This window comes from Mustela erminea, chromosome 18 (assembly GCF_009829155.1).
Source record: "Mustela erminea isolate mMusErm1 chromosome 18, mMusErm1.Pri, whole genome shotgun sequence".
NCBI lineage: Eukaryota > Metazoa > Chordata > Mammalia > Carnivora > Mustelidae > Mustela > Mustela erminea.
This window is the reverse complement of record NC_045631.1, coordinates 58,962,070-58,983,767: the sequence shown is the minus strand read 5'-3', so window position 1 is coordinate 58,983,767 and position 21,698 is coordinate 58,962,070. Positions and strand designations below refer to the sequence as shown.

The 21,698-nt window shown below is 60.5% G+C and overlaps 1 protein-coding gene across 13 annotated transcripts in view; it reads left to right on the top strand.

Moving 5' to 3' along the window:
* RBFOX3 (RNA binding fox-1 homolog 3) overlaps window positions 1-21,698 on the top strand; it is a 397,113-nt gene that overhangs the window by 306,719 nt on the left and 68,696 nt on the right. Inside the window, exon 1 of one of the 13 annotated variants that reach the window (XM_032320542.1) lies at window positions 12,953-13,552. The exons of 7 other annotated variants lie outside the window; for them this stretch is intronic. In XM_032320542.1, coding sequence (XP_032176433.1) covers window positions 13,448-13,552 — 105 coding nt within the window. In that variant the 5' untranslated portion in view covers window positions 12,953-13,447. Of the gene's footprint in view, window positions 1-12,952; window positions 13,553-21,698 lie in introns of those variants that run through there. 5 more of the 13 variants (XM_032320540.1, XM_032320553.1, XM_032320554.1 and 2 more) reach the window with 5 other exon arrangements.

Sequence of the window (21,698 nt, the reverse complement as noted above, 5' to 3'; positions counted from 1 at the left end):
GGCTGGAGTGCAGGACACAAATGTCACGGTGGCCGTGGCGCTGGAGCCCCTGAGAGCCAGAAGGACATCCGAGGCAACCTCCCCCCAGTACAGCTGTGTGGATGGAGAGGAGGCGGGGCATGGACGGGGCAGAACTCCCAGGAAGCAGTGGCCACATAGGGAGCTTGCCTTCTGGTCTGGTCGAGCACAGAGAATGACCAGATGTGCCACCCGTGATGCTCCCCGAGGACAGCTCCCCCCACACTCTCCTGACACAGAGCAAGGCCCCCGAGTGGCAAAATCACTTAGCATGCTGGGAAGTCAGAAGCACGTACCCGAGTCACGAGTACATGTTGTCTTGGTTGCCTTGTGAAGGGTCAAGGCGCGCTCTCCCCATACACAGAGATCTCTTTGTTGGGAGGCAAGGATGGGGAAGAGAAGGGACAGAAAGATAGGTTCATTGTGTCTTCTGCTTCCCCCTGCTTTGCAAAGGGACATAGAGTGGCCATAAAGAGGCGTGTTCAGTTGGATACAACTGCCTTGGCCACCAAAACTCACAGTTCCAGAGGGAAGACAGGTGTCCCTGCCCCGCTGCATGGAAGATATGTCTATTGAAAGAGATATCTATTTCCTGGTTTGCCCTGGGGAGAAGAGCTCGAAATAGCACCAGTGGAGGAAGGCGTGGGGGGTGAAGGAGAAACACACACGAAGACAGAAAGACAGAGGGAGAGACACAGAGAGATAAGCCCAGGGGGAGACAGAGAACAAAGCGTGGACAGCCCTCCAAGGGAGGGCTGCACACGGGTGCATGCCTCATCTCTGCGTCCGCCTCTGCGAGAGAGAAAGCACAGCTCATGGGCTCCAGTGTGGCCCCCATGGCCCGCTTATGCCCCACCACCGACATAGACAGAAGGCTTGAAGCAGAAATTAAAATGTCTCCCACCCTCCGCCGGGGCCGAGCAGATACCAGGAGGGAGCCCTGGCGGCCACCGCCTCATTCCCAGCACATGTCTGTCCTCCCCAGGGGGTGGTCTGCGGCCCCCGTGTTTCTAGGGCGCGCCCCTCACCACCAGCCAGGGTGGGTTCCGGGAATGCAAACAAGTCTGAGCATAAGCCAGAACAAACAGTAATTAGGAAGGTAAATCCAACGCAAAAATAAGCTTAGTGCATTCCAAATTCAAATAAGAACATTCGCGGACTCTGCTCTGAAGTATCAGGGGAAGCTCCGCTCCATTTGCATAGATAATTGTGAGATCCCCCTTCTTTCCCCACCGAGGCCTGGGAGATGATGGGAGCAAACTCGGCCCGTCTAGGTAGAGAGAGAGGAAGCTCATCTGGCCACTGCAGAGAGAGCAAAGCCCGGGCTTTGGAGGCACTCAGTAGATATCTGTTGAATTAGTGAGCATGATTTACTGAGCACCTACTGTGCGCCAGCTCCTTCGGGTACGGAATGCCTTTAAAGCCCCACAGCCTTTGAGGGAGATAGCGCTGTCCCATCTTATAGACGCAGGAAGCAAAACTCAAGATGTGGAGCCCCTTGGCTCTGAGTCACATGGCTGGTCAGGGCAGAAGTGGGCTTGCCCCCAGGTGGGGTGGCTGGCTCCCAAGCCGGAGTGTGCACGCCCTCCTGCTGGTGGAGGGCTCCAGAAGGGCTGAGGCTGCGTGTATGGTGGAAGGCAGGTGGTGGGGATGGCTGCTTTCCTACAAGCTCAGCTCTGCTTCTGCTCCTTGAGGGGAAGGGGGCAGCTCTCCACCCTGGGACACACCCTACTCTCTGTCTCAAGAGAAGGGCTCTGTTTCTTCTCTATCCGATGAAATAGAGAGAATGAGATACACCCTCCTGCCACCTCCTTCCTGCCCTTTGTGGGGGCTCGGGTGTAGGATGAGGCTGAGGGTGTTCTGGGTGCCTGGGGGCTGATCTGTCCCAAACTAGGATGATGACGATAATTATTGCCATGCCCTGTATCCCTGGAATGGAATTTCCAAGTCCTCTCATTCCACACGAGAGAGGAAAATCAATACACTCACCCAGAAGCCGAATGCAGGCAAGGTGCGCAGCGTGGGAGCTGCTGGGACTCTGTCCCCCAGTGCGGGTCGGGAGGCAGCAGTGGCAGCCATGAGCTAAGCCCCAAAGCTGAGCAGTGCATGGATTGCTCATTTCCTTGTCCCGTCCTGGGTGGGAGGGAGACCAAGAAGGAAAGCCACCGTTGGCTTCTAGGCTCGTGGGGCCCCTGTGCTGGGAGTAACAATGATCCTGGTCCCAGACGTCAGGACAGAGCAAACGGAGGGCTTAAATGGGGCGAACCCCATCGCTGGACATCTGTGTTTGGGGCAGAGGAATCAATTCAGTTGCGTGCTTCCTGCCAACACGGACTTGGGTTTTCTGGGCCACACCCCAAGAGGAGACCCAACTCGCTGTTCCTTTTGCAAACCCCAGTGCCCCCACCCCTGTTCTCGAGACCAGTGCTGTGTGCTGCAAATACAGTGCAAACCACAGGGGGCCCTGTGTTCTCCGCCAATACCCACATTCAAAAAGTGAAAAGAAACCGGTGAGATTCATTTTGACAATATACTTTATTTCACTTGGCATATCGAAGATATTGCTGTTTCAGTGAGTAATCAGATACACCAATTATTTTTCAGTCTTTTCTGTTGTACCAAGTCTTTGAAATCCCGCTTGTGTTTTGCACTCATGGGAGCTCAGGGCTCCTGTGTTGGACAAGGACCCGGAGGCGATCCGCACCCAAATTCCTGGTGGAAGTCCCTTCCTCAGGACTGGAGTTTCGTTATTAGAAGCCCCCTTGGGCCATCTGGTGCCTGGGATCCTAAAGAGGAGAAAGTAGCTCACATCCATTTCTGCCCCAGCAGGTGTGGGAATGGGGCTGAGCCGGACAAAGTTGGTGTCTTGAGAAAGTGATCTCTCTGATTTTTCTCTTACCATTTTTTTTTTACAAGGAGAATTGATCCACCACATAGGAATCACACCAGATTTTTTCCAGTGCTGCCTTCTGTATCCATCTCAGGGATCCCTTCTGCTCTGCTGGCGATGACGATGGTGAGGACAGTCTCTCCTTCGTAGTCTCTCCCGCCTTCCCCAGACCAGGCTGGCAGGCATCAGGGCTGCCCACCCCCACCCAGAGCACCTACTTATCCCACTGCTGTCTGGCCACCGTCCGTGTGCCTGCTTAAGTGACTCTCCTTCTAAACTCCCTCCGGACAGACCGTGAACCATCTCCCCCGTCCTCCCGAGAAGAACCCGGCCAGCTCAAGCCTCCACTGACCCTCTCCACGGCATTTACTCTCAAAAATACAATTCCAATACAGTAAAGATTCTAGTCTCCCAGCGTGGATTTCCAATTACCCACACTCGGCCAAGTGGCAGCCACTTCATTATAATTCTGTAATTGCCATATAGAATTCCTATAAATTTACTGTTAATTTTTAACCACCGCATCCTTCTCTTAGAAAGTGTAACAATAATTTGAAAATCTATAGGCGATATTTTTAAGTGGATAGCGGCAGAGTGGGGGGAATAAATCCAGCGGGGGCCAGGTCCAGAGGAGACCCCTACGGGAACGGTGGTGGTGAGGAGCGTGAGGAAGTGAGGCTGGGGCTCTTTCAACTTCCATGCAAACGTTTCTCCCTGATACACGGCATGTGGGTGGCAGCAGGATTGATCAGGGTCTGATCCGGGAAGATCCTGCTCTTAAATGAGAATGGCTTTGCACACGGGGTTCTCCGCTCACAGGCGCATTCCCTGCCCCCACTGGGAGGTAATTTACAAGCCCGGCTTCCGCGTGTAATCTTCCCGCATTGTACTGCTCCACGGTGCCTCCCCGAATGGCAACACGGACCAGGTCTATAAAAGATGCTTTGGAGGAATGAAGGAAATGGCGGTTACACAGGCATCCTCCCCCCCGCAACCTCCTCCGCCGCCCCCCCACCAAGCAAGTGAAGACCCAGGTGCTAAGCAGAGAAATTAGGCTGCCTTTCAGGAGATGCTAATGAGGCAAGTTGTAAGGGGATGAGGTTGAGCCAGAAAGGAAACTGTGGGGCCCTGCAGAAGCCACGGGCACCAGGGACCTGCAAGGGGACTGGCCAGCTGGTCCTCACTAGGAGCAGCGGGCTTCTCCTCGGCGTGGGGGTCTCAGGGGGCCAGAGAACGAGAGAGCCTAAAGATAGACCAAGCCCATGAGAACACGCAGGGTCTCAGAGGTGTCTCATCTGCCGGGGAGGATGTTTCCATGAGAGGTGCCATCGGCAGGGTGCCCCTAGCCACCTCCAGCAAAACACGGAGGTCATTTGCACCCATTGGTGCCTTGGCTTGGAAAGGCAAGCAGGAGGGCTGGACACCCTGGGCTGGCCGGAGCTGTCCCTGGTGCTGCAGTCCTTCCGCTCTCCTTCCCACTTGCCGAGCCCGGTCCCCGTGCCCGCTCTTAGAAAAGAGGGATACTGGCTCCAGGCTGGGAGGGTTATCAGGCAGCAGCAGCGGTGAGAAATTGGGCCACGGAGCGATTTGAAGGTCCCAGTGTTTGATCTATTGCAGGGCTGGCTCCTTGCAGCTTTGCTGCCCCTGAGTTTGGTGACCTGAGAGAATTAAAGCTGCCTTAAATACAGTCTCTGTTGGCTGTATATTAATCAAGCAAGAATCAAAAGTCACAGCATCCTAGGGAAGTAAGAAAAGGCACAGACGGCTCCCCCTATCCTAATGCAGCAACTCTCAGCGGGAGGAAAGCCTGGGAGCTGCTAAGACAGCACAGGCCCTCCGCCCGCTGCCAGCTTTCCCCAAACCTCCTTGCCAGTGAATTCTCAGAAACCGTGTGTCTTGGAACTGGAGGGTGGTGTTGATGCCAAACAGTGCTGGACCCCAATGCCAGAGTAGATCAGGAACGAGGAGGGCTTTCCCCCCAGGTGTGACAGGGAGCAGAAGGATGGATGCCCGCAGGGGTGGGCGCCCCAGAATAGGCTCCCGCCTAAGACCTCCATAGCCCCACCAGAGACGCCCCGTTGCCCCTGCTCTTGGCACCCTCTAGAGAGTCTAGTGAAACAAGCAGCATCCACTGGCCCTTTCTCTGCTGCACTGTAGTCACAGTGAGCAGCAATTCATACAACTTCTCGGGCACCTTTGGAGATGCTGGCCATGGCTGACACTAGCCAGGGTCCTGCCTACCCTTCCCTCTTCCCTGCCTTGGCTCCCTGCTCTCAACGCCTGAGAAAGGACCCCATATTGGGCCCCTTTCGTGCTGGGGGTGTGGGGAAGAGGGTCTGCGGGGAAATATCTATTCCTTTGCTTCCTGGCAGACCAGCCTGTCCTCGTCCCTGTGAGTCCTGGGACAGGCTCGGCTCCCATGAGGCTTCCGGGTGAGAAACCTCCCAGCCGCCACCCCCGCCCCACCTCCCACCACCCCATCACTCAGCTCCTGTCTGCAGCTTGGCACTGGCCGCCTGACACAGTGCACCCGCCTCCCCTGGGCCGTGCGCTTTGCCAGGACAACGCTGCCTCTCTGGGCCTTTGCTGCCTCGGGCTCCTAATGAGCTTTTAATGAGCTGATGCTTTGGCTTTAAGGGGCACAAAGGGGCAGAAGGAGAGTGGAATGCCAGCCCCCTTGCATTCTGCTTCCTGAAGCTTGAGGCTGTTTTTTTCTTAACTAGCTGAGTGCTAGGGCTGGGGCTAGAGGCAGATGCTGGGCTGAGTCTTTCAGACTCGCTCCGAGTGGAGGACCTGACTTTCAAAGTCCTTGGGCTCAGGCGACTCCTTCTCTTCAGGGCTGCGCTGCAGCCTCTCACCTAGGCGGAAGGAAGGGGCAGTGGCTCTCTGGTAAGTAAGATTGATTTTAACTGATGGCGAAGTGAAGAGGCCGACCTTTCAGTTGCTGGCTTTAGAAAGAGGCAGGAAACACAAGGCTGGCCTCTCCCTGCCTCTCCTCTGAGCAGCTCAGCCCCCACCACGAGTGGACGTAAGAACAAACCTTGACCCCCTTCCTGTGGCTGTCTACTTAGGAGCCCTGCGTGCCACGTTTCCTCAATTCAGTCCTGACGGAACTTGACACAAACTCATGCCGGTCACAGCCACGGGAGATCCCCAAACGGCCGCCCATGTCGCAGGCACGGTCCTCCCTTCCCCACACCTGAGGCACACGGAGCTACCATTTGTCCCTCCCCTGGAGCGCACGGCCTTCTTCTGCAGGCTCTGCTGGGTGACCCGCTGCCTCTCTCGGGAGTCAGAGGAGGGGACAGTGGCTTCGGCAGCGGGTCCGAGCTCCCCCTTGGCCCTCCTTCGAGGCTTTTCCCCTTTGAAAAAAATTAAAGTGGAAAGGCTTGTGTGAGACACAAGGCAGAATCTCTTGACAGTCAGGGTGATAAAAATCTGGATGGGCTCCCCAGAGAGATGTCAGGGTCTCCCTCCGTGGAGTGCTTCAAGAAAAAAAAAAATTTAAAATAAAACGACGACAGCGCCTGTCCCTGAAGGCTGCAGTGACTGCCAGCTAGAAGGCGGAGGACTGGAGAGTCTGATCCCGAATTCTCGTCCAGCCCCACTGCCTGCCCCTGAAGCGGGGAGAGCTGAGAGCAAGGGGCTGGCGCTGTCCCTGGTGCTGAAGGTCAGCAAGCGGGGGTGGGGATGCCGTGCCTGGGTGGGCTCGGTGGAGTGGTGGGTTCTGTCTGCTTTCCTCAGCCCCGCAGCCTCTGCCAGTGATAAACGTAACAGGAGCCCTGCCCTGGGGACCCAGCCATCCAGGGGCATCCCAGGAGTGGGCACTCCGAGCTAGAATCTTCACCCCCACGCAAATACCCAGCCTTCCTGCGCCTCTCTCTGCCTCCCGGAGGCGGGCCAGGCTCAGAGTGTGGGATGAGGATACGTAGGAAATGAAGCATCTCATGGTAGATCAGCTAGGAACCCCCATGGAAGGTCTTCCTCCGTCCAACAGCAGCTTCTTTCTTTGGCTTGATCATAGGGTTCAGCGACCCTACTGAGTTCTCACGACCTCCTGCCTAATGAGAAAGAGGAAATTTGAGATAATTGCCACACAGACCGAGCAGTGGTGTGATTAGTAAATGCCCAAGCTATTGCAAATGGCGATTACGTTAACAGATTTGGTTTGGGGTTGATCCTGTTAGGAGAGAGAGCCAAGGGCTAATGACGGGGATGTTCATGGAATGGCACAAACCAAGCAGAGTTGTAGGAGGGAGGCAAGAGCCTCGCGTGAATCCGCCAGCCAGAAACGTTGGTTTCCAGCCTAAACTCGGCCTCCCACTAGCTAGGTGACCTTGGGCCACCTCTGTGATCCTACAAGTGCCATCATGTACCACGTGGGCCTCATCCTTCCCTGGCCGCCTTGTAAGGATCCAGGAAAACAGACACGTTAAGGTGTTTCAGGGAAGCCAGCAAAGCACTGAGCAAATAAAAGCTATTGTTGTGGTTGGTGGTCAGTGACGATAACCAATCCCCGTCTTTTGCTTTCCCCGTGGACACGCTCATTCCCAGGACATCTAAGCAAACATTTCAGGTCCTCAAGGCTTCACGTCAGAGATAGAAATAGGAATTCTAAATCCCCTTCCTCCTGCGCCTTCTGTGGCATTCTGGGGCCAGTACCCTGAACGGTGGCTTGGCCACAATCGGCAGCGTCGAGCACAGATCCGTTTCTCCGGAGCTCTCTCGGCCCGTTCCGCCTCCTTGCCAGGAGCTCATGGCCCAGATGCAGCAGGAGCCTGCAAAGAGCTTTCCAGGGCTGCAGCTGCTGCTGCCTCTTACCCACCAAGCCCCAAGCGAGAGCCGCTCAGCACTGGCTGGTTTCAGATGTTCTTGTTGCTCTGTGATGAGCTCGCTCCCCCTCCCCAGAAGAGGAGAAGGGAGAAGTCCTGGGGGCTCATTTAAAATAAATAAAGCTTGGCAGCAGTGCTGAGTGGAAAGCGCACAGTCGCACAGCACCCACAACCCCTTTTCTGAGAGCCTTCCTCCGGCTCACAGGCCCCGAGGGGAGGGGAACTTGCCAGAGAAAGATGTGCTTATAACTGCAACCCTGTGCAACTTCTGGCTTTGCCCATATATCTCGAGTGTGCCCTTTGCTTTCAGTCTTCCTATATTTATTATGTTTAATTTTGCCGGGACATGGTTGTAAGTGCGGCGATGGACCCGAATGTGGCTGGCAAGCGCCTCTTAATTAAACAGATAAATAAACTCCCTTTGCACGCGGATTTCTACTTTTGCTGCAGTCTGCTGGGACCAGGGGGACAGCACTGGTGGGCGTGGAGGGGTGCCGCGGGGCTGGAAGGTGGGTGCTGGCCCCGGCAGCCTGGACCGGGCCTGGCTTCCCCTCAGCACCGCCGAGTGTCCTGTGGCCCATGGGTGGGGTGGACCCCCAGTGCCCCTCTCCTCCCAGGCCTGGCCGCAGAGGGGAGGCTCTGGCTAGTGTGAGTGGGCCCTCTGCTGGACATGTCCAGTGTGGCCTCAACAGCCAGGACAGCTCCCTCCCATCCTGGCCTCTACCAGTCCTCTTCCTCACAGGGGCTCCCGCACTGACTCCTCTGCCCTTCTGGGTGTTTCAGACACTCGAGGACAAAGCAGAAGTGGCCACCCACTCCCAAAGTCGGGAAGCTGTCCCCTTCAGGAATCAGAGGGGCTCCCAGATTTCATATGACTTCACAAGGAGCTGCCTGTCCTCAACCTGACATTTCCCCAAGGGGGGGGTCTGTCGTATGCACCCCAGCAGCTCGAGGCTTTTCCCTGACCCCACTCCTGTGCCCACAGCTGTGGAACTGGGGTGTGGAATCACCCCTGGAAAGAGATTCAGTTGGTGTGTGGGTGTCTGGTTGGTTCACATAGAAGAGCTTTCTCGGGTCACCGCAGCCACCCTGGTACCCACCCGGAGCTCTGCCCGTCCTAGCCCATCCTGCCATAGGGAAGCCACGCACAGCTGTGCCACTGCTGCCTCCTTGGTGCTCATGCCCAAGCCTGTGCCAACACCCTGAAGTTGGGGCAGGGCGCTCCAGCTCTGCTGGAAGCACCGAGCATGCTGTCTCTGCAGGTTACGGCCCAGCTGCAGCCGGAGACGGTGAGCTCACCCCTTGTCCTGGCACGCCTTTGCCAAGCTCCAGGCTGTCCTCCGCACATAGGTGAAGGCCGAGGACACCAGTCTGGGTGCTCAGAATGCGAGAGAGGAGCAGGCCCATGAGTAACTCAGCCCCCCACCCAACCTCCCCTAGAGGGACTTCAGGGCTTTTGTTTCCTGTGGAAATATACCCATGTGCGGCCTTGGGAATTTCTGGAGGATCGGGGGAGTGTCATAGGCTGTTGCATCCAGATTGACTACCGAACTGCCCACTGTCCACCTTTTGTTAAAAACACGGGCCGACTTGGATACTTCCTGGCATACACTTTCTCAAGGAGACTCCGTGTCCCCATTTCGCAGAGGTACACACGAAGACTGAGGATGTTTGCAAGGCTGCTCAGGCCTGGGTCTCCCCAAGCAGGTGGGGAAGGCAGGCCCTGCCCTGCAGGGGAAAAGGGGGGCACCCAGGAGGGCTCCCTCCAGGGAAGGTGACACCGGTGGGGGGGGCAGGAAGGAGCCCAGAGATCTCCAAGGCCCTGGAACCATCCAGACCTTTTGAGGTGCCTCTTTGCCTGGTATTTATAGTGGTGCCCAGGAGCGCAGGAATAATTACAGCTCCGTTCCTGCCTCCCTAACGAGGCCTTTCTCAGATTCAGGGCGAGTGGGATATTTTTTTCCTTGGCTCTTTTTTTAAGTAGTGAATATTAGAGCTGGATTGACAGCCCTTCCCAGGGCGCAGCCTCCTTTCCCCCCAGAAGTGGGGGCAGTAGCGCCCCGGGCCCCGGCGGCTTCCCCCACCCTCCACTCAGGAGGCACCGGTGGCTCTGGAGGGCCGTTAGGAGTACGGGGACCTGAAGAATGCCGAACCCCACTGTGTAGGCACTGGAGGTCCGCGGTGAGGGGGGCAAGGACCGCACACACTCAGGAGCAATCACCGTCGATGGGTTGTGTACCTTGGGACACCCCCAGGAGCACAGCTGGAGGAGCACAGCTGGAGGAGCACAGGCCCCTTCTTGCCTTTCTCCTCCCGTCCACGACGTAGAGATGGTCCTGATGCCCCAAGCAGTCGGGATCCCAGCCCCAGCGGCATTGGCTTTCTGCAGCAGCTTTGCCCAGCTTGGGCTTCCAAGCCACACTGGCCGCTGTGGCCGCCTCAGCATCGGGATCAGCCCTGGGGTGAGGGTGGGGACAGGACACCCACACTCATCTCTGCCGGGTCCCCTTCCAGGCACTGGGGTGATGCTGCGCAGACCAGCCAGCAGCTTCCCTGCCCTCCCGACACTCAGCTCTTGAGAGGAAGACCAGAGGGGCTACCGTGTTCGGCTAGTCGGCGGCCCAAGTCCCCAAAGACACCACCCCCGCCCCCGCCGTGGACAGAGTCTCTCTCAGTTTGTCAGTTAGTAACTGGCTCGAAGTGGAAGTCACGAGCCCGTGGCCCGGCACATGAGGCAGTGGGCACACAGCCCGTCCTGAGAAAGAAGCCGGACGCACACGATGTTCAGATCCTTCTTCTGGACGAGGCGGTGGTGGTTAATTCCGTGTTGTTGTTCTCAGTCTCTCTGGAGCCCAGGTGTGATCAGCTGACTGATGGAGGCAGGTGTCTAGACATGCTCGCAGGGCCCGACACTCTCTGGAGGTGAGGCTTGAAGCCAGGGCGGCCAGGCTGAAAGGCCCCACAGATGACCAGGAGGCAAGGATGCTGGAAGCCAAACACTGAGCCCAGAGGTCCCTCCAGGAAAGCTTCCCCAACCCCACCCCATGTCTGAGCTCAGCCCAGATCTGCGCTCCCACTCTCCTGGGCCATCACAGGTCTTAGCACGGTAGGCTACAGTGTGTCGGCTTGCTTTCCCCACCAGACGGTGCACTCACTCCAGGCAGAGCTCTTGGTCTTTACAGTCCCAGCACCTGGTGCGGTCTCTGTCTGCACGTAACGGGTTCTCAAGGGAAAGCAGGAGAGTCAACTCAAAGGGTGTCTCCTGTAGGTTGGACAATGTTTAAGACACTCTCAAATCCTCTTAGAAGAGGAATAAAGCCTCAGTCTCTGTAGATGTTGGGTAACAATGGCAAATTAACGAGCAAATGATTCACACGGACAGTGGACTTAGAGCGCAGGGCTGGGGGTTAATGCTACACAGCTGCCCCAGGTTCCTGACCGTCCTCCAGGGAGCGAGCAGCCAGGGCGGCAAGAGCAGAAGGGAGGGAAGGCTTCTGAAACAGGAGAGCAGAGCAGCAGGACTGGGGAGGCAGGGGCCCTCAGGGATGCCCCTGCTCTTGTAGCCGGGGCCACCCTGGGCTCCATCCTCCGCAGGACAGCCCTCTCTCCTCACAAATGCTACACCCAGCCCCACGGTCCTCCCCAGATGCCCCAGGCCTCAGCGCCGGGCCACCCCACCACCGTCTCAGGCCGTCGGGGTGCCTCTTCTGGGAGACGAGTTAATAACCATCCCGCCCAGGGGCAGGGGATGGCCTCTGCAAGTCCATAGCCAAGCGTGCCACCCCTGAGAGAGGGGCTCCAGAAAAGGGTCAGCAAGTGCGGCTACGTGCGGCGGGGCCGGCTGTCTCCACTGCAGCCTCTCCCTCGACCCTTGTCCCTTCTGCCATCTGGCTCCCTTCCAGACGGTGCACCCCCTTTCCTTCTAAGGAAGGGGAACCGCAGCTACTTTGAGAGACACGAGGTGCCTGACAGAGCGGCGTCCGAGGGCTACACACCTGCCTGCCTTGCTCGAACGGAGCTTGTTCCCAAACAGGGCTTGGGGGGGCCCGTTCTCCACCCGTCCGTCTTCCCTCCCCTGCCACCTCCTCCGGAATGGCTCTTACAGACACGCACCGCAGGGGGCACAGTAAGACATCTCAGACACTGTTCCCCTAGCCTCTCGGGACGGGTGCACCAATGGGAGCCCAGAAAGGACAAGCCACTTTCCTAAAAGCACACAGCCAGTGAAGGGGCCTCCCTCTGATGGCTGGCTTTCCCATTATAAGGGGGTCCCAGCCCTCTCTCCTTCCAGAGTGGGGCTTGCTCTCAGAAGTGAAAGAAAGAAAATCTCAGGTGCCTTAGGAAAGATAGATGCGTCCAGAATTGGTCCTGGGTATTCCTGGGTTTCTCCCCTTAGCGGGAGAAGCGTGCATACATGGGACAAGAGGCTAGGTGTGTCCTCCTGCTGGCTCTACCTCTAGGGGTGGCAGGTAGCAGACTGTCCCTCACAGCCAGGCTCACCTGTGGCTTGTCCCGATTAATGAGCCTGGTCAGGGGCATCTGTCCAGCGTGAATGCACACAGGCCGGTGGGGGAGGGTGTGTGTGCCTGGTGATGCTGCAGACACACACACACACACACATCTGTGTCAGTGGTGGTATAGGAACAGTGAACACCCGAGCCAAGCAGTGGCTGGGTTCTGGGGTCCATACGTGCGCACTGCTGCTGCATCGTGTGTGTCCACCAAGTCCAGCGCAACGGAGTCTGGGGAGGGGAGGGTGCATTGTGGCCACTGCCCCTTGTCCCCGCCCCCTCCCCTATTAAATATCCACAGGACCATGTGCCTGGGGCAGGCCTAAGGTGTAAATGAGGTCTGGGGTCCGCGGGGGTGGGCAGGAGAAGCCCCCGGAGGGGCTCCAGCTGGCTTTCCAAGCTCTGGGCGGCGGAGAAGCGCTCCCCGGCTAGGAAGCCTCTGCGTAGATGCCCTCATTACATCACCGACATCCCCGCCACTGAGCCGGCCTCCCTTATGAGAGGCGCCGCTCGGAACGCCGAGCAGGACGAAGCGCCTTCCGGTCGGCCGCAAAGCCGGCAGAGCCCGTCCTCTCCGCAGCGGCCGGCGGGCCGAGCGGGGCGGGAGGGAGATGCCGGAGCCCACGCCCGGGGCAGCCGCTGGACGCCGGGCGGAGGAGGGCCGCCGAGGGGCCCCGGAGAGGGCGCCGGCGGGCGAGGGGTTAAGTGTGTGATCAGCTGTCGCGCCGTCGTTCCGGATTCTCTTCCCTCGGCGCGGGGCTCTGTTTGAGGTTGGAGTACGCCAGGGACTCCCCCTCCCACCGCTACACACGCGCGCACACGCGCGCACTCACACGCACACGCACCACTCTTTGCAGACAGGGCTCCGGTGGCTCCAAAGTGACGGGCGCCCGCTCCCCCGCTGCCCTCGTCCCTCCTCTCGCGCACACAGCCTGCCGGGCCGTGTTCTCGCGCGCGCTCTCCCCAGCATCCCCGCCCGGGCAGGGGAGCACCGGGCAGAGGCGCGCCGCTCGCCGTCCATGCCTCCCTCCTGAGGAGCGCCGCGAGGGGGAGGGGAGGGCCGAGGAGGAAGAGGAGGAGGAGGAGACCGAGAGGGCGCCCGGGAGGCAGGGCGCGCGCACACACCGAGGGACGCGCGGAGGGTGCGAGCCGCGCAGCGAGCGCAGAGCTGCCGCCGGGCGCCCCCCTGCCGCCCCATGCTGTGCTCCATGGCGAACTCGGGCTGCCTCCTGCTGTCCAACTCCGGCAGCATGCTCCCGCACTCCGTGCCCTGCCCGCCCGCCTTCCTCTACCTCCAACAGGTAAGCTGCCCCCGGCCCGGCGCGGCCCCCCGCCCGGCGCACGTGCGCCCCGCGCCGCCGCCCACCCCGCGCTCGGCCGCCTCCGCGCCGCCGCCGGGGCCCCGCTGCGCTCCCCGCGTCATGGCGCCGGGGCCCGGCGGGGGGAGCGGCGGCCGAGCGCGGGGTCGCCCCGGGCGCGCGCGGCGCGGGGCGGGGGGCCGGAGTTTGGGGCGTCGCTCGCAACTTTTCCGAAGGCGCGGGAGGGGGCGGCGGGCGGAGTCTCGGGGGAAGCCGGAGGGGAGGGGGCGGGGGTTCTCGGCGCCGCGGTCACTTTGGGGAACTTCGCGCCGGGCCGCGGGGGGCGCGGGGGCGGGGGGGCGGGGAGCTGGGCCCCTCCCCGGCCGCGTCGGGAAAGCCGGGGGGCCGCGCGGAGGCGGCGGCGGCGGGGGCGCCGAGCTCTGCTGCAGCGGGGACAGCGCGCGGGCCTCGGGGGAGACGGGCCACCCGCCTGGTGGGGCTGGCGAGGGAGGCCCCGGAGCTCCGGCCCGGGGAGGGGGCTGGGGCCAGACTTTTGCGATCTGCCGGGCTGCGCAGGAAGCTCGGGCTGGTGAGGGGGCCAGAAAGACGAGCGACTCTGAGCCCCCAAAGCCCCAGGACGCTCCACGGGAGGTGCGCACAGAGCAGCAGCAGCTGCTGCCTGCCTGCCCGCCCGCCTGCCGTGGTGTGCGGGGCGGGGGTCCTGCGATCCCACCCAATGCGGAATCAGTGCGGTCCCAGGCCTGCACTGGGGATGGAGGGGGCACCTCCTCGCCTCCCCCAGGCCCCTTGGTCTCTCAGGGCTGCGGATCCCAGTGCCGGCCCAGCCAGAGCCGGCTGGGGGCTGCGGTACCCTGCCTCACCCACCCAGGCCGCCCACACCTCCAGGCTCGCCTCCCTCCCTGCACTCTGGGGCTGCTTGCTTTATCTTTAGCACCCCGAACCTCTGCCTGGGTCTGCAGGGGTGGGGGCGGCTGCTTGCTTGGAGAGGCCCCGGGGCTTGAAGGGGGAAGACAGTGAGGCCTGGAGATCTCAGGCTGACGGTCCTGGGGCCTGCGCACCCCAGCCGGGAGGGTTCCCGTGGGACTGGGTCTGCACCTGGGCCTGGGTGTGGAGGTGGGAGGCAGAAGGGAGAAGGGATCTTGCGCAGCTGCCAGTCAGGGTCAGGCCAGGCCCGAGAGTCTCAAGTGAACATGTACTTCCACCACCTCTCCCGTGTGTGCACTTGAAGGTGTGTTTCTTGGAGACAGTGACCGGCTCCAGGTGGGGCCGGGCCTTTGGTTGGTGGGTTCTTGTCATTTTGTGTCCCTTGGGCTCCCCAGGGAGCCAAGAAAGAAGGGGCCCTTGCAGGTGGTTCAGGAGGAGCTGTGGATGCGCAGGCAAAGATGGGGCCCTCGGAGCTGAACCAGGTCAGTCCCTAAGCTGCTGGGCCCTCAGGTCAGCCCCTTACAAGGATCCACACAGCAGGATTGCTGAGCGCATCAGCAGCTGCAGAGGAAGGGCCGGAGCCGGGGTGGGGGGGTACTGACCACAAAGGGCCACCGAAGTGGCCTGTGATCCACAGACCTTGGCCCTTGCTCCCACCCTCCCCAGGACCACCTGTGACATCTGGGCAGTCCTGGGCACAGCTCAGTGGTGACAGGAGCTGCTGAGGGGCCTTGCACTCCCCCAGGCAGGCAGGTATCCAAGCCCAGACCGTGACCGACTCCCCAAATTCCACATCGTCATTTGAGTTGCAGACGGTCAGGGAGGACCTCGGAGGTCAGCCTTCCAGGGCATACCAAATTTCTGGGAGTGCAGCAGTCACTTGGGGACCACTGGGGTGGGCCCCGGGAATCTGCATTTCTAACAAGCGCACAGGTAAAGTCAGGAGCAGACCTAGCAGACCCGCTCAGGTAGGAAGCATCTGCCCCACCCCCACGGCTACACATGGGAACTCCCCGGGGCTGCCAGACCCCAGGAGACCCCGGCTCCCTACGCAGACAGTGGGTTGGAGATGAATCTGCAGTGCACTGGCTGTATTAGGCAAGTCAGTTCACCTCTCTGAACCTCAGGATCTTCCTCTGAGAAGGAGAACAAGAGCATACCGTCCTCTTGGGCCGAACGGGAGGGTTGAGTTACAATGAAGTAGCCGCAGGCCTGGGGAAACTGGCAAATGTTGGCACTGCCTTGATGGCGTCAGACCTGTGCTGGTAGTTGGGGTGAGCGTACCCAGCCACGTGACCCGGAGGAAGGCACGCCGGTCCCTCCAGGGCTGGGTCAGTGCATCCCCAGGTGGTGGCATTTGGAGCTTTCTGGAGGGGCAGCGGTAAGGCGAGAAGATGCCAGTGGGTCATAGCCGTCCCGAGTGGGGGTCAGCCGTGAGCACAGTCGTCTCTGGGAAAACCAGAACGTGCCCACCGGGCCAGGCTCTGAAGTACCACTTCCTCCGAAGCAGTCTGCAGCACGTGGCCGTGTGTCCCCAAGGGCTGGGAGAGATCTCAAATGCAGCCATTTCCTGGCTCTCTGTAGGGACACAGGCTTCTGGGAGTCCACGCAGCTCCGGTGGTCCAGGGTCGGCGAGAAACAAATAATGACGGGTCGTTGGGGACCTTGCTTGTCCCCCGCCACCTCTGAAGGGAGACAGAGCCTCTCATGTCCCCTGGAAGTGGAGGCCACGGGAGGAGGGGGTCCCAGGCAGCCCCCTGGGCAGGTATCTGGGATCAGAGCTCGCCTTTCCCGCAGCCCCGCCTCGCAGGTCTGCGTGAGCGAGCGCTGGTGCTGTCGGCAGGCTCTGGGTTGAGTCTCGGCCGCACCCCTGAGAGGAGCAGCAGGGGCGAACACGGGAAATCAGGCAGGACACGAGACGTGGTTTGTGGCACATTGAGATGCAGCATTTAAACAGGCAAGCGCTGGCAGCCACAGGCTTTCCGACTCGCAGTTAGAAGGTGAGACGTCAACCAACAGAATTCCGTTCTCAACGCAGGGACGGAGCTGAGCCTTTTCCTGCTGCATGGGCTCAACCCCACGTGTGCAGAGCCCGGGCCGTGTCCCCTCCGAGACACAGCGACTCAGTAATTCCTTAGAGACACTCGTCACCAGGCATCTCTCTTCCCAGCCTCTCAGCAGAGCTGGTGATTGTCCGAGTCCTCACTGGCCACTGCACAGTGTCGGGTCACCCACCCCAGGAGACGTCCGGCTGCTGTCCGGGCTCTGGTATTTGCTAAGAGTTTACTCGAGGGGCCCCGGGCAACCTCAGTTTCCCCACCTGCCCAGCCTGGTGTGGAGGCCCACTGAGGGTTCCCTGTGAGTTCCTCAGTTCCCCACAGGGCAGCCCAGAGCCCTGGTCCCCCCACATCTGGACCCTCCTAGGGATCCTGGGGTGGGACACAGGAAGACTGTTGACCGTGGTGCATTGTGACCGGCCCAGCAAGATGTGAGGTCGATACTGGTCACCTTTCAGAGCAGGGAGGAGCTCATCTGCAAATCGAGAAGCTTGGTAAGACTCCCTGTGAGGCCCTCGTCTGGGCCCCCAGAGAAGACAGTTGTAGGGAGCAGGAGGGAAAACCCCAGGGCCACAAAGTGTGGTTTCGTCACAGTTGTGACTTACTGTTAAGCAGCAGCGTGCCGTAGGGGAATCTTGCCGCCATATCCCATTGCGAAGCCGGGAATCACCCTGGGGGAGAGATACGAGGGCCTTAAGGATCCAGGAGCTCCGGTGACGAGGGGCGGGGCTGCACGGGTGCGTCACTGGCTGGTCTGGGGGAGAGCAGCCCCGGAGACGGTGAGCGGCACCTTCCTGAGGGCTGTGTTCCGAGCTCTGCTGACCTCATCTTCCTTCTGCCCTCAATCGAGATGAAATCATGGATAGCCTCGCTTGCCCTCGAAGATACTGGCAGCCTCTGGAAGTTTCCATGGAGGGTGTGGCCTTTGCACCCAGCTGCCAGCGTGAGGGGGTTGCCTGCTGGAGTCGCTGACGGCGAGAAGCACTCCCTAGGGCTCTGGGACCCAAGGGCTTCTGGGGGTGGTCGGGGAATTCTAGTGTCTATTTGAGATTCATTAGGAAGCTCGTCTCTTATTAATAATTGCTTTTGGGGGGTAGCAACGCCACTCGATAGAACTTTTCGTAGGATTAGTTACCGAAGCAAAGGTCCTGCAGCTTCTCATGCTGCCTGAGTGCCCCTGGGGCCGCTGTCTGTCCCCTGGGCTGTTGGCCTGTCTCCTGGGTGTGACTGCAGGAACCCCGTCTGGCACATGCTTCCTGCCGCGGACATCACGGGCCTGTGAGTACACCCTGGCCCGCGGGGGAGCCAGGCCCGGACAGAAGCTTGTCCGAGTCTTCAGAAGGAACTGCTGTCGCAGTCTGGGCCATTGGGGTGGTCTGGTCGCCGACGTCATCAGTGATTTCTGTGGGTTCCTGCCCAGTTAGCGCTCTGGCGGCCCACGTTTGTTGCAGAATCAGCCAAGTACGCGTGCACGTTTCACGGTTAAGGAAACCGAGGCACACGGAGGTTGGGGGGACGCCACCGACAAGCAGAGCCTGGCTTCCACCCCAGAATCAAGGCTCGGGTGTGTCTCGAGCCAGAGGGTGCAAGGACCCGGGCACGTCTGCCCTCTGACCGCCTCCCAGCCACGCGCGGAGCTGAAGTGTCCAAGTGTCAGGACAGGAGCCTCCGTGCGGCGCGCGCTCTCGCCGTGCCTGCGGAGTTTTAGCCAACGGCGTTTCGGAGATTGCTTTTGGGTTGGGGAGAGTAGAAGTGGCCTGCTTTGTTGACTCTTGTCCTGTGGGGTGAGTGGGTTTCCCTGGAGAGCGTGAGCAGGGAGCCCAGTGTGCCGGCCGGATGAGCACAGGAGACGGGCAGGGCGAGGAGTGATGGCCTCGAGGGAGACCCAGCTTGGGGTGCAGCCCGAGGGCCGCTCCGTGTTCAGACCCCACTGAGCTTGAAGTCTGTGCAGAGCAGAGTGGCCCGGGAGCCCCGGCGGCCCCGTGGGGTGTCTCTGCCCAGAGGTGGAGACGTGTGGGGCGTCTTCCGAGCCAGTGCGTTGTAATGTGGACGGATGTGCGCGTCCGGGCCTGAGGGGCTGGGGGTGGCCGGGTCCGTCACTGGCCCTCAAAGCAGGTGGGGCATGGCAGACTCTTCTCGGGACAGTTTATAGGTTTCCCAGTTCGCTAGGGAGGCCTGTGTCTGTTTCCCATAGTTACGGTTAGTGACCGAGGTGCGAATGACATGCCCCGTTTCCCAGAATCACAAGTGAAAGGTTGGCTTAGCTCACATCTCCCCGCCTACAGTGACCTACAGTGACCCCCGGGGAGTCTGAGTGGGTTCACCTGTACTGAGTACAGAGAAGCCGCATCCCGAAGGCCCCACGTGAGGACCCATGTGTGGCCCGCAGGACCCGGGGAGCAGGCACAGCGGTCCGTGGGCTCAGTCAGTGGCGGCTGGTGTGCTGAGAGGCCCCCAAGGGGCAGGGAAGGACCCTGCAGCCGGGCTGACTCTGCCCGCGGCCTGTCCCTTCCCCACACGGCCCGGAGCCTGTGCCCACCGCACTGAGCTCGGGGATCACACATGGCGGCTGTCCTTGGCCGAGGTGAGGCTGAGGTGCCAGCACAAGTGTCCTCTGCCTCCTGTCTTTGGTCTTGGGGACAGCCTCCTGGGGTGGCTCAGAGCAGAACGTGGGGCTCCAGGGAGAGAGCCGGAGCCGGCAGCGCCTCGGGGATGTCAGCAGCTCTGGGATGGTGCCTGCGGCTCCTGGCGCCCAACTCAGGCCCCGAGCCAAAGGCAGTGGTCCCGTGGGCTGGGCCCAAAGCCCCTGGTGGTGTGGGACCAGGGCACCCTCGGGGTCTCTGTGGCCAGGGGTGGATTCTAGCCCAGGCCCGACGCAGGGCTTAACCAGTCCCCCCAGACCTCGGGGTGAGGCTGCCCTTAACCAGTCCCCCCAGACCTCGGGGTGAGGCTGCCCAGGGCCGTCCCCGCCCGCCCTCGGCCTCTTTCGTCCTAGCATCTCTCTCTCTGCTTCCCGACTGGCCTCCAGCCTTTGCCTTCCGCCTTCGTGTCCATTCTCGCGTCCAGAATTTTCCGTGCTTCTCAGCCTCTCCCCCTTCTTCCCTCCCGGCCTAGTTTCTCTCCTTTCCTGTATTCGTGCTCCCTCTGCTCCTCCCCGTCACCCCCTCTTCCTCCCAGAGGATTCCAGCCCCTTCTCCTGTCCTGAACTCCGGCCGGCTGTGCAGCCCCCTGCAGCCCCCTCCTGGCCTGCCAGCCCAGCCGCCAGGTGGTGACGTGGTTCCGCCAGGGGCTGCGTGGCCTGGAGCAGGACTGTGTTCCCAGACCTGAGTGCCACGGGCACAGGGGGTCCATGGTGTCTGGGCCCTCCAGGAAGAGCGAGTCCAGTTCTGGAGGGAGACGCACTGGGGCTGCGGCGGGAGCTGGAGGCCTCGGGCTGGTCCGCTCTGAATGCCGCGGGCCCCACTCACAGGAGGGAGCCAGCCCACGTCTAACCGTCCAGGCCCAGGCTTCTGTGTTTCTAAGATGGGACATGATGTTTTCTTTCTTTCCCCTCCAGAGGGCTCTGGGGGCTGTAGAGGCTCCTGTGTGCTCCCCACAGCCCGTGCCTGTCCTGTCACCAACGCACACATGCCGTCCGTGTCTCGGACACCCCGAGTGGGCAGCTTCGGTGTGTCGGCAGGGGAGCCGCAGTGGGGCCGCAGGGCCGTGTGGGGTCCTGTGTGTGTGTGTGTGTGTGCGTGTGATTGTGTGCCGTGTGTGCTCGTGTGTACTTGTGCACACGTACATGCGTGAGTGCACGCACCTGGGTTGAGAAGGCAGCAGAAAGCCTCTGTGAAGACGCGGCCCCAGCCCCGGGGGAGCTGAGCACCCAGCGTTCGGGGACGCTCTGGAGGAGGGTCCCCTCATGCCTCCTCCTTCGCTTGGCGCCTCCTGGCCTGGAGAGGGGCCCTGCTCGCCCGTGCCAGCACGACTTTACTTGTTCCCCTGTTTCTCCTGCTGGAGACGAGCAGGTTGGGAATCCAGAAGGAATCTGACCGAGCAGTTGAGGTGAACCAGGGAAACCAGCAGGAGACGTGAAGGTCTTGAGCCCGTGAGCCGATGGGGTGCCCTGGCGGTGATTCTGGGGTCGGGGGGTCACGGGGACGTCACTGATAACAACGGCCCTCCCTGTGGCTCAGCGGCCACACGCCGTGTGTGCACAACTCAGTACAAGTATTGGGGGGGTCCCAGGAGCAGAGGAGCAAAGTGGGAACTCACCGCCGTCTCCAGCCGCATGCAGGGGGCACGGGGGTGAAGCCTGGATTAACAGTCAGGAAGGGTCGGGTTCCCATGGCAGCTCTGCCTGTCCTGCCGCCCTCCACCTGGGCCTTGGTTCCTCACGGTAAACTAGCGGAGGGACCGGTCGGGGCCACCTGCCCCTGGGAAATGGGGTTGGAAATGGAGAGCCTGTGCACAGGGATTTGTTCCATTATCCGTAGGGAAGCTGTTTTTATGGGCGGCTGGTCAGGAGGACTGACTCATGGCATCCTGGGCTCAACCAGGATCTGGAAAGTCTGACCATTTCCAAGGCCAGCAGGTGCTCACATCAGGGAGAGCAGACCCTGTGCGCCTGGACAGGACCCGAGAGTAGGAAGGGCCGGTGGCTTTCAAGGAAAATGTCGAAGGACAATTCTAACTATGATCTCCCAACTTCAGCATTGGCTGTTAGGAGAGGTGGTGAGTTCCCCGTCACCAGAGGAGTTCAACAGAGGCTAGTCGGCTCACTGTCTCAGAGGCTGCAGAGTGACGCCCTCCAGTACAAATACAGTGCCAGCCGGGGGGAAAGTGGTAGCAGCAGAAGAGGTGAATCACATGTAACTTAACCCACTATATCCCACAGACCCCCCAACATGGGGTCAGTGTACGTTCTTGGTGAGACGGTTTGCATTTTTGTTTTTGTACTAAGTTCTGAAGTCCCGTACGCGTACGGCACGCACCTGTTCAGACCAGCCACGTGTCTAAGGCTCTGCACCCATGCAGGGTCATGGCTTCCCTGCTGGGCAGAGCTAAAACCTTTCCATTATTGCAGAAAGTTCCGCCGGATAACGCAGAACTCAGGTCTCGCTGCGCCTGTCTGGTCTTTGGACCAGCAGCCCAGGGAGCCCGCT